Source organism: Colletotrichum truncatum (assembly GCF_014235925.2).
Source record: "Colletotrichum truncatum strain CMES1059 chromosome Unknown Contig_0020, whole genome shotgun sequence".
Classification (NCBI taxonomy): Eukaryota; Fungi; Ascomycota; class Sordariomycetes; order Glomerellales; family Glomerellaceae; genus Colletotrichum; species Colletotrichum truncatum.
The window spans coordinates 251,861-263,113 of record NW_027222417.1 but is presented as its reverse complement, the minus strand read 5'-3'; the positions used below and the strand labels follow the sequence as shown (position 1 = coordinate 263,113).

At 48.3% G+C, this 11,253-nt stretch overlaps 4 protein-coding genes across 4 annotated transcripts; 1 reads left to right on the top strand and 3 right to left on the bottom strand.

Annotated features, from left to right (window-relative positions):
* Positions 1–89: 89 nt before the first annotated feature.
* CTRU02_215820 (uncharacterized protein) lies at positions 90–1,541 on the bottom strand (the record flags this gene model as incomplete). The annotated part of the gene is made up of 3 exons (XM_070206586.1): positions 90–917; positions 958–1,394; positions 1,523–1,541. Coding segments are annotated over 3 exons (1,284 nt in total), but the record flags the coding sequence as incomplete, so codon positions are not given.
* Positions 1,542–2,773: 1,232 nt separating this feature from the next.
* On the bottom strand, positions 2,774–4,696 carry CTRU02_215819 (uncharacterized protein; the record flags this gene model as incomplete). The annotated part of the gene is made up of 2 exons (XM_070206585.1): positions 2,774–4,014; positions 4,108–4,696. The coding sequence occupies 2 exons, from the start codon at positions 4,694–4,696 to the stop codon at positions 2,774–2,776; spliced, it is 1,830 nt and encodes a 609-aa protein (XP_070059752.1).
* A 5,184-nt stretch (positions 4,697–9,880) lies between these two features.
* On the top strand, positions 9,881–10,135 carry CTRU02_215818 (uncharacterized protein; the record flags this gene model as incomplete). Its single annotated transcript, XM_070206584.1, has 1 exon — positions 9,881–10,135. One exon carries the CDS (start codon positions 9,881–9,883, stop codon positions 10,133–10,135), a length of 255 nt encoding a protein of 84 aa, XP_070059751.1.
* Positions 10,136–10,917: 782 nt separating this feature from the next.
* Positions 10,918–11,253, bottom strand: CTRU02_215817 (uncharacterized protein; the record flags this gene model as incomplete). The annotated part of the gene is made up of 1 exon (XM_070206583.1): positions 10,918–11,253. One exon carries the CDS (start codon positions 11,251–11,253, stop codon positions 10,918–10,920), a length of 336 nt encoding a protein of 111 aa, XP_070059750.1.

The following is an 11,253-nucleotide window of genomic DNA, read 5'->3' as shown; positions in this document are numbered from 1 at the left end:
CATGTGGCCCCGGCGTCTGACGTTGGTACGGTTAGCGCCGCTGTCGCATAGCCCTTCGTTGCCAACAGGTCGTGGGGGCTGTGACGGACGCTACGCTTGATATTCGAGTAGCCCTGGAAGTACCCAAAGGATAACACATCAGCACCCTCGTTCCGGTCGCTTATATTACCCTTCATGGCTGCGAAGAGTGAGTCTAGAAACATAGGCAGGCGGCTAGACGATATGTTTCCATATACTGGATGGAATGCCTGCGGATAGAACGTATAGTCCCGAGCGCTTGCGAATTCCCTCGTGATCATGTTCCTGTCGATAAGCAGGCTCCTCGTCTCTGCCTGACTGGCTTCGCCATTGTTGTCGGCTACTACCCTGTCGCTATTGATATAGACGGCGAGCGCGTATGACACGGCGGTTATGCTCTCTAGGTAGAAGCGCGCCTCCAACTCAGACACCAGTTTCCGGAGGCCGTTACATTCCGATAATATACGCTCGTAACGCGTGTTGTCGATGCTGTTACCGCTGCTTCCTATACGCCTATTACCCCTCGTGTCCGCTGTTATAGAAGGAACCCTATCGTCCGTTATAGAGAGCTCCTCTAGCTGGTGTGTTTCGTCACTGCTCTCCTCTGAGCACTCGTATCCGTCAATTTCATCCTCGCTATCCTCGTCTATCGAGTAGTGTCTCTCTCGCGGCAGATTACAGAGCTCATCGTTTACCTCGATTTCGATATTCGCTCCGTAGTCGTAAGCATGGAAGGCCGGCTCGTGCTTCGCCCAGAACGACCCAGGCCCGCGCTGGTGCGACCAGGCCGCCCAGCCCTCCATAAACCTCTCTTGGAACGTCATCCACCGGTTGGAGCTGATCCTCTGGCTTTCCTGCCCGCCGAGGCGCCACGAGGGCTCGACGCCCTCCCCCAGGAGCTCGGGAACTTGAAATACGCTGGTGATGTAGGAGGCTAACTCGCTCGCCGGCCTGCTCCCGCCTCCGGCGGGCGTCGGCGGACGAGGAGGGCAACTCCGACATCTCGCCCGTCACTGGGTGCATGACGATGAACCAGGTCTCGCGCGTGGCCGCCTGCGCAATCCGAAAGGTTCGCCCGGTCATGTCGAAAGGGATCCCGCTGATGTGCTTGGCGCCGTAAGGAGCTGACCATCGCTGGAACGATACGATAATGTTGTCGAAGATCGGGCCGTCGCGCTTCGATATAGCCTGACCAGGCTTGCCTATAACGCTAAAGAAGTCGAGGAAGAATTGCGGGTAGTATCCATCTGACGGCTGCGCCTGGGTGCACCCGGTCCGGATAGACCCGAAGTCGATGGTGTGCTTCTCTTGGATCATCTTCAGTGCGTTATCGGGCTCAAAGTCCTTTGCTAAAACCCTTTGGATAAAGCGATCTACTGTTCTTTAGTGTTAGCAATAGTAGATAGCTTACTAACCAAGGTGATTTTCTACTAGGCGCCCCCTGCCCTAAGATGCTTCCTTACCTCGGAGGCGATGATGGCCTGTAGAGTGATCAACCGCCTACCTCTGTGTTTCTCCGCCATGGCCTCGCTGGTCGCTATTTTCTTCTTCGTCGTCCTCTTCCTCATTCCTCCATGACGCGTCGGCGAATAAGATTGCCTTATCGATAGCAGAGGGCCTGTTGTAGAGGGTGGCATGGATAGACATTATACTAGGCTGTTTAGCTTTACTTGTAAGTTAAGTCTAAAAGGAAAACCGATAGCGTCTATATACTTTTGAGTAGCCTAGGGTGTTCCGTCTGTTTCTATATGGTAGGTGCTGTAATTTCTAGTATTACTGAAAGAAGGCTACTACTTATTACTAGCCTTCTTATAAGTACTAAAATATTCTGATAAGACAACTCTTTGTTTTGTTAGTAGATTATTTCTTAAGTTTTTCTAATAAATTAATCAACAAACAAGAAATATGGAATGATAATGATGCTTAGAATACACTTAGAAAATCACATGTAAACTCATAAGCGGTATTTTGAAATAATGAAAAAGCCCCCAGGGGCTTTTCCCCCTCCGATCTATACCTGTATCTCTCTTAGCCTCTCCTTCTTATCCCCCTGTTGCTTCTCTAAAAAAGAAAGAAAAAACAAAATTAGGTAACTAGCTCATGTTTCTAGGCTCTGTGTCGAAAAAAAAGCAATATAATAATACTATAGCCATAGGCAATAAGGTAAATGAAAATATTGTAAGATAAGATGACGAGACATAACTAGGATTATAGCATTATTTTTTTGTATAGGTAAGCGTTGCTCATTACGACAAAATCACTCTCATTCTCCATTGTCTTTTATTTAGATTCAGACCTAGCCTTATCCTATAGACGTGTTTATGCTTAGCTACGACTTTAGGTTAGGCCTACACTACTGTCTCCTTCCTACTCTCGGGCCTACCTTCCAGTGTAGTATTGGTTTGGGAGTAGGAGTATTCAGAGCTGTTGAGACCCCTAGAATTGGCGACGTAACCTCTACTCTATTTTGCCGGTCACTCGGTAGTCGCCTAGGAGGGGTTGAGGAGGGTAGAGACTCCTCTTCGTCCGACAGGAGATCTACTCTTGCGCCGCGGGTTAGAGGTGCTCTTTTACTGCTATTCTCCCGAGAGTTTCTAGGCTTCTGCGCTGGTGGCGGGGGGCTCAGATCTCTTAGAGCCCCCGCCTTTCGTTGCTACTGCTGCTGTTTCTGCTTCTGTAGGAGGCTGTCATCACCCTCTGTGGCGTAAGGTATAGTTTTACTAGCCGACGAAACTAGACTAGTCGATAGTATACCTTATAATTCGGTAGTAGACGATGTCAGGAGCTTCTCAACCCTACGCTGGAGAGCGATAAGTGCAGAGTCGTTCTTCTTAACCGGCCGATCTCCGAGTTTGAAGAGACTAGCGCAGAATGTATTTATGAGTATTGAAACCTCCGCCCGGGGGACACCTCCCTCGTTTGTATTCGATGTTTCCCACTCGGGTTTAAGGACGTGGCTGTTATCCTCCGCGTCGACGACCTGCCGGACAATCCGTAGTAGGCGTGCCCATACGACGTAGTTAAACCGTTTGCTATAGTCGGGTGTGTTTACGAGTGTGATTTTGTCGGTAATATATGCCTGCACCTCCGGCGCCTGAAAGGCAGACGCGTTTCGCTGGGCAAAGTCGAGGACGCGTTTCTGTAGCTGTAGTGCTGCGTCCGCCGGATACCTACTAGTCATACCCCTCGACATGCCTAAACTATCGAGAGCAGCCTGTAGGTACTTGAGCAGCTGGGGCTTGTTTTTCGACTTGGGATTGACCATTGCGAGGTCGACTGCGCTGGCGTGGTGGATCCAGCTGATGACGTGCTGTAGTATCCGGACTGCAGCCTCCGTCTCGGGCTTCTTGCTTCGGAGGAAGCGCCTCAAGTCGACGAACTCGAGGCTTGGGACTGCCCATACTGCACGGCACACCTCCCTATAATTCGAGTCGTCCAGGGTCTCGAGGAGACCAACCTTGCGGTGGTGGGGCGCGCTGCTGCCCTTGCTGCCGTCGCTGGTAAAGAATATAGCCTCGACTGCATCGCGCGTACGTGTCGCCGATTGTATCGCTGTTGATAGCCGATTCCAGTCGTCTTGGCCGAGGTCCTGCGTCTCGTCGAGGGGTAGGGCTTTAAGTGTGCCCAGCGCCGCCTCGAGTGTCGTAAGCCAGTAGTCGTCAATACGGAGGCTGGCTATCCACTCAAAGGTGGAGATGTTGAAGGTCTCTAGGCCTAGGCGAGTCTGGCACCATCGCGTCGTTATCTTTCTCCACCGCTCGTGGTTCCATAACGTGACGAGCCTACGCGTGGGGAAGCTCTTCTCGCCACCAAGCCGTAAGGCCTCCACGAGTTTATAGTCGACAATCACTTGGGCGGCTCCGCCTTTGGTGGATCCTCCTGATGTATCTGACGCGATTGATACAAGCTGCGTCCAGATCTGACCGTGGTTATCGGGTAGGCTCGGGTCTCTACGGTTGATACGTAGCTTTATGTCGAGGTCTACCGGGAGTCGGTCTACTCAAGAGTTATAGTTAGCCCTCCTATGGTTATATATATATATAAAACTATAGGCTGCTAAGTATCCCTAATGGTGACGCTTTAGCATACCTTTATCATATAGTTCACACGTCCACCAGTTATCCGACTCCGGAGCGCCTGTTGCCTTGATATACTCTTGGAGGGCGCGAAGTCGGTGCTGTCCGGCCATAACCTCCACCTTGGTCTTATTAACGGCAGCCCAACGGAGAAACGGATCTTCGTCGCCACCATGCTCTCTGCTCCTGTTGGCATTGTTATGGTGGTTATCGTTATTACTTTCCTTATTACTATCGTTACCGTTATTGTTATTATCGTCGTTGTCGTCGTTATCGTCTTCGTTATCTCTGCTCCGGCGGATGCGGTAGACCTCTTCGGCAGTACAAAGGACGAAAATACGGTTCTCGGGTGCGCCGCGCTCAAGGCCACCTTTCATGAACGCCTCTTTCAGTTCCCGGACGTGACCAGGTTCGAGACGGCGGTTTCTACCTATACTCCACGTCGTCTCCAGAACATCTATATGCAGCCTGCCGACTGCCAGCAGGTAGGGCCTCGCCTGTTCTCGAACCGACTCGCTTTCTCGGAAGGGTTCATCCCTTGTCCGGCGCTTAGGGCTTGGGCGCGTTGCCACGCCGTCTTCCCCGTTCTGCTTCCGTTTCATCTCTCGGCCGCTCTGTAGAGTAAGACAGAATTAGTTATGTGTGACTAGATACTCTTATGTCTGTCTGGATGGTGGGCACTCCTGGAGGGAAAGTATGCATACGAGAGGAACAGAAAGTGTGGGCGAAACCAGCACAGAACGCTCAGAATGGGAAAAGTGGTGTTGTTGGTTGGAAGAACTAACTAACTGGCTAGAGGGCTGTGGAGGCTGGCTAAGACCAGTGGTGGCGGCCGTCAGCCCACGTGACGGGCCGGCGAGGCCTGCCACCCACAGAAAGAATGAATGCGGGCATAACTACACCAGACTTACATTCCCAGTAGGGGTTTTGTTATTTGCTTCGTCCCAGGCTTTATCTATGCTAGTGTCTCAGCTACGTGGTCGCCATCGCCAAGCGCAATCACAACCCTCCCTTACATAGCTTATATAAAACAACTAGCACGTTAAGGTGTGCAGGCATTCCTGTGTGATGTTTTTGTTTTGGTTTTTATGCATTCTGGGCATCAAGAGGTTTCTTACGTACATACCAAACCCTGTCTTAATTTCAAGCCCCCTAGTATTGAAGCATATCCGAGCCTTTATTATTATGATATCTTACTTCTCTTTTAGGATAGTGATCGTTCCTGACTTAGTTGATGCTATACCCTTCCTACTAGGTAATTTATCTTCTCCTAGATCCTAACTACTTAGTTATTGCATCGATTTTATGTTTTATACAAAATCTTGGGATGTAATATGGTGCTTTATACATATTGGGGTCTCTAAATGGTAGGATCTGGAGAGCCTACTACTCGCGTTTTGTAATCCCTGTCTATGTGGTATGGATCTTCTGGCGTCTCCCGAAGCTTGATTCTCCCCCGTGAAAGAGTTGGTAAAAAGCCCCTGGGGGCTTGCACCTTTATAAGGCTCCTTAGGTAGTTTCGTTCGTCCTGAGACGCTTATTCGTATAGACTTACTATTACGCGTATGATACCGATTCTATGCGTCCACCATGCGTACATTCCCCATGGCTCCCACACTGTGCTTCCTATAGTAGGCTTCGTACTTCCTACTCCTGTACTTTCTTATTTATTACCAAGCTTTATATATAGTAAAAATTGCTGTCCTTGAATTTCCCCTCCTAAGACTTTTAATGCTATACATGCATGTTAACTATTTGGCTGCCGCATTGTAATTTGCCATAACCTGAGCTCCGGGTTAAAGTGGCTCCATCGCCGGGAGGTCGAACCACCGGCACTCGGGCTGCCCACGCCTTGGGCAATCCCTCAATCAGTGATGGGTTCCGCGAATACTCCCTTTAGTACTTCTGTTGGAACTGTTATCGAAGGGAGAGCCCTAAGATCAGATAATAGCTTTTCTATCGGAGTATTATTAAACTTTGCGTATAGCCTTCTAATCCTGATGTTTACTCTTAGTCTATCTATACGCATAATACTACAGGTAGGGATCAACTTCTATAAACCATAGGAATATTTATACCAAAGCCTTACGATAGGCTAGCATATAATAGCCTATGTAGAAGGCGTCCATAGATATTTAGGTTTGTCTATTAAAGATAAAGAATAATTATTAGTAAATACATTTATTTACCTACGGACTCTTTTCTTATGGTTTAGATTCCCTTAAGTACTCCCCCGGCTAGTAACTATATGTCTTTTAGTTTTAGACCTACTAGCTGTAGAAAATACTTACTCCTAGGCTTACTAGTATGAGCTCTTAGTACTATGAGATCGTTGGGGTGGTAAAGTGCCAACAGTCTTTTTATATATCTACTGGATTTAATTAGTAATAAAATGGAAGATAAAAAATTTATTCACGGTTCTACGTGGCAGGGAGCTGTTTATTATTTATATCAAATTGATAGTATATATGTAAATACTCATTCAACCATGATTTTTCTTAGTTTAGGTGTTTTATGTTAGCTTTATATACGGCTGACTTCTCTAGATTACTCCTTCGTGATAGACGCTTGTGAGGCCGTTGTCGCGATAGTCTTGGGCATTACATAAGCTTGTCGTTGTTATGTAATATGGATCATCTTATGTAATATAGTGCCGGAATGTGTGGCTCCCTTCCTCCCGCCGTCACTCAACATGTTTGCAGCCATCCTTGCCATTTTTACTCGTCGTTCGCGTCCTCTCTCTCTCAATCTCTCCCTTCCCACCCCAACCCTCTCTCTTTCTCTCAGCTCTCGGGCTCGTTCATTCGCCTTGATTCGACGTAAAGCAGCTAGAACAGGATGATATTTATAATATCTCGATATAAGATAAGTTATTTTCTTAGTTCTAATTTCTAGCGTCGGACTGATATATATTGAGAAATCAATAGCTCTACGTAGACGCGTATTACTTACGTTCTGTTCCCCCACCCTGGCAGCTTGCCCTAGCGCCGTACGAAGAATAAACCGCGCCTAGTGGTCCCTTATTATCCCTTTCTTGTGTTTACTCTCGCCCTCTCTCGGAGGATTAGATACTCCGTTAATGCTATACGTCATTTCTCATTCTTGAATATTATCCCTTAGTTTCTCGTTCTTATTCCTATCCTCCTCCTATGTCCTATTGCTTACCTCTTCACTCTTTACTCTTAACATGCTCTCTTACTATGTATAATACTTTTGTTAGATGATTACGGTTTATATGATTAAAAGAGTTATTACTACTATCTAGGTATGACTTATCCTTACTCACTTATAAATAAGGTGCTACCTAAAGAGATTAGTGATAAGGTAATATGAGTTCGCTTTCCGTCCTCTGCTACACCTTGTCTATAAGAGGGGCAAGAAAAGCGCTCCAGGGGCCTTTCTGCTTTGCCTCTCTACTATGAGAATGGGAAAAGCCCCCAGGGGCTTTTCTGCTTTACCTTCTCCATGGTAAGAAGAGAAGAAGCCCCCGGGAGCTTTTTTACTTTCCCTCCTTCATGGCGAGAACAGAAGAAGCCCCCGGGGGCTTTTCTACTTTACCTTCTCCATGGTGAAAAGAGAGGAAGCCCCCAGGGGCTTTTTTACTTTGCCTTCTCCATGGTGAGAACAGAGGAAGCCCCCAGGGGCTTTTTTACTTTGCCTCTCTACTATGGGAATGGGAAAAGCCCCCGGGGGCTTTTTTACTTTACGTTCTCCATGGTGAAAAGAGAGGAAGCCCCCAGGGGCTTTTTTACTTTGACTCTCTACTACGAGAATGGGAAAAGCCCCCAGGGGCTTTTCTGCTTTACGTTCTCCATGGTGAGAACAGAGGAAGCCCCCAGGGGCTTTTTTACTTTGCCTCTCTACTACGAGAATGGGAAAAGCCCCCGGGGGCTTTTCTGCTTTACCTTCTCCATGGTGAAAAGAGAGGAAGCCCCCAGGGGCTTTTTTACTTTGCCTCTCTACTACGAGAATGGGAAAAGCCCCCGGGGGCTTTTCTGCTTTACCTTCTCCATGGTGAAAAGAGAGGAAGCCCCCAGGGGCTTTTTTACTTTGCCTCTCTACTACGAGAATGGGAAAAGCCCCCGGGGGCTTTTCTGCTTTACCTTCTCCATGGTGAGAACAGAGGAAGCCCCCAGGGGCTTTTTTACTTTGCCTTCTCCATGGTGAGAACAGAGGAAGCCCCCAGGGGCTTTTTTACTTTGCCTCTCTACTACGAGAATGGGAAAAGCCCCCGGGGGCTTTTCTGCTTTACCTTCTCCATGGTGAAAAGAGAGGAAGCCCCCGGGGGCTTTTTTACTTTGCCTCTCTACTACGAGAATGGGAAAAGCCCCCGGGGGCTTTTCTGCTTTACCTTCTCCATGGTGAAAAGAGAGGAAGCCCCCAGGGGCTTTTTTACTTTGCCTCTCTACTACGAGAATGGGAAAAGCCCCCGGGGGCTTTTCTGCTTTACCTTCTCCATGGTGAAAAGAGAGGAAGCCCCCAGGGGCTTTTCTACTTTACCTTCTTCATGGCAAGAATAGGGGAAGCCCCCGGGGGCTTTTCTACTTTACCTTCTCCATGGTGAGAATAGAGGGAGGAAGCCCCCAGGGGCTTTTTTACTTTCCCTCCTTCATGGCGAGAACAGAGGAAGCCCCCGGGGGCTTTTCTACTTTACCTTCTCCATGGCGAGAACAGAGGAAGCCCCCGGGGGCTTTTTTACTTTGCCTTGCTCCCCTTATTCTACTTCACCTCTCTAGTACGAGAATAGGAAAAGCCCCCGGGGGCTTTTCTACCTACCTAGGCTTTATAACCCTACCTTTACCTTATATAATACCTATACCTACCTACCTTACCTTATCTTATATTTCCTTATCTTATATTACCTTACCTTTAGCTATAGCTATAGCTATAGCCTAGCCTAGCTTAATCTCTTTTTAAAAAACCTACCTTACTTACTTACTTAAACTTACTTACTTCTTTTAAAATAAAATTCTTACCCCGTTTTTTAACCCTAACCTAACCCTACCGGGGCGGGGTATGCCTACTACTACTACTCACTGGGTCAGTCTCCTTCTATCCGGTCCCTGTTTTTCTTCTCTTTGTCATCTTTCACTACTCTAGAAGATCTAAGATTATATGTACCCAGTTGAATGAATAGCAGGGCGTAAATACTAGTAGTACTTTCTAACTGCTTCTCTTTCTTGTTTGTCTTCTTTTTTTCCGGCTCTTCTCTCCCTCGCCCTTGTTTGTAAAAGTACTTTTATTTGTCTTTTGCCAGAAACTTTTTATCCGCATATATCCTTCAAAACGTACTGCCAACAAGAAGCCCAAACTATTCTTCCCCATCAAGTTCGTCCAAGGTTTGTTGCAGTGCGGGCTCTGTTACTTGCTCTGACTTCGTCGGAAGGCCATCTCACGTAAACAGCATGAAGTAACCCCTGCTGATGATCTCTATTTCTAAGCTCGTTACCATAGGCATCGTTGTACATTTGCTCTGCCGCTATGCTGATGTAGAAGCCCTCTGAAGTACGCGACCAATTTCAACTCCGTTACCCACGACACAGTTCTTAGTAAGTTGGTCTGACTCAGTACCTAACTGACTGTCCCCATGCGTCATATTTCTGATTAGCCTGAGAGAAGTCTCTTCTACGCAATTAGAAAAGCTGATGCCTAACGTTCGGACCAGAATCCATCCGTAAGCTCCAGTGAGACATCTAGGACCGACGCGGGCGCTTCGCACGCTCTACAGCCTTTTAAACGTCAACTGCCGATCCTCGCGAGTCGAAATCATCAAGGCGCTCTAGAAAATGCACGAGCAACTTTTGCCCGATATGAAACCATGCTATATGGCACTGGACGAGTCCGATCTAACTCATGTTGCTGATGGTGCCGTGGCATACCCGTTTAAGCATCTGCCGAGCATGTATACCGACCCTGCCTACACGAGCCTGCAGACCGACCATGACCTCATTGACCGAGCTGCCGAAATCCTGTGGACGCCTGCACCGCGGTCGAAGTATGATCGTGAGGTGCTGCACAGCATGACTATGCTGGCGGGCTAAGAGGATGCCGAAGGGGAAGCCGGAGACAGGGGCACGTCTTTGTCTTCTTCAGGTGGCGGTAGTGATTTAGCTCCCGGCCTCATCGAAGAAAAAAGACAGAGGTCCAGGGAGACCGGGGACTATGCAGGACTTTGCGAGGTGTATATGAATGAGTAAGCATTGTTATTGCACTGTCTGCTGCCCAATTAAAGTTGTGATAATCTAACACAACAGCTTGAACTGTCACGGCCGAACAAAACACCAGAGACTTGAATAATGTGATGATCTTACATCTGCATAGATATTACTGTATTGAATGTAGGTTCATTAAAAGATAAGTAGGTTCCTGTACAATTTCCACCATTGTTTAGTCTAGGGTGCTACTGCACTAAGCTCGCGAAAAATGCCATTTATTACATCCCAACAGAGTACCCAACTTACTTCCACAGCTGTTTGGCCGCACGATACTCAACTCGGCGCCTTTCCGACTCACGTTCCACAGCCACAAGCTATGCCCGCGAGGCACCCTCATCAGCTGCCTGACTGGCTGCTCCCTCGGCCTTGCGCAACTTTGCACGGGCGCGGCTCCTATCGATTCAGCGGGCCACTGAGCGGCTGACCTCGTGCATTTCCGGGGCTTGCTGACGTTGGGGATCCCATCTGCCGACAGTTTTCATGTACTGTTCGACGCGTCGAAAGTAATCGGCCCTATTCTCGGGAAGATTGCTGTCCGTGCCGGCCGTCAAAAAGCTCAAGAAGATTGAATGAGAAAGAAGAGAGTTGGCTTGAAGAGTTGGTTTGGCTCAGGCCATAATCTCAGGCTCCAGCTTGAACTGGGAATTTGGATCTGGAACGGGATCGGGTGGCCGTTGGTGACGAACCTTAGCCACCTCTCCTTCCTTCTTAGCAGCATGGCAAAGTGCGTTAGCAGCTCTGGCCATGATCTTTGCGTGCTTTCGTTTGCGGTTGTGAAGGCAAAGCCAGGCAAAGGCGGCAGCTGGGTCGTTCTGCCATTGGACCAAAGTAACTGCGTCAGGTTGTGAGCCAAGCAAATCGTAACATTTCCGGTAAGCATCTGAAATGCGTAGAAGCATGTTGAGCCACGTGTGAATCAGGCATTCGAGGCTGTGGTGGCTCAT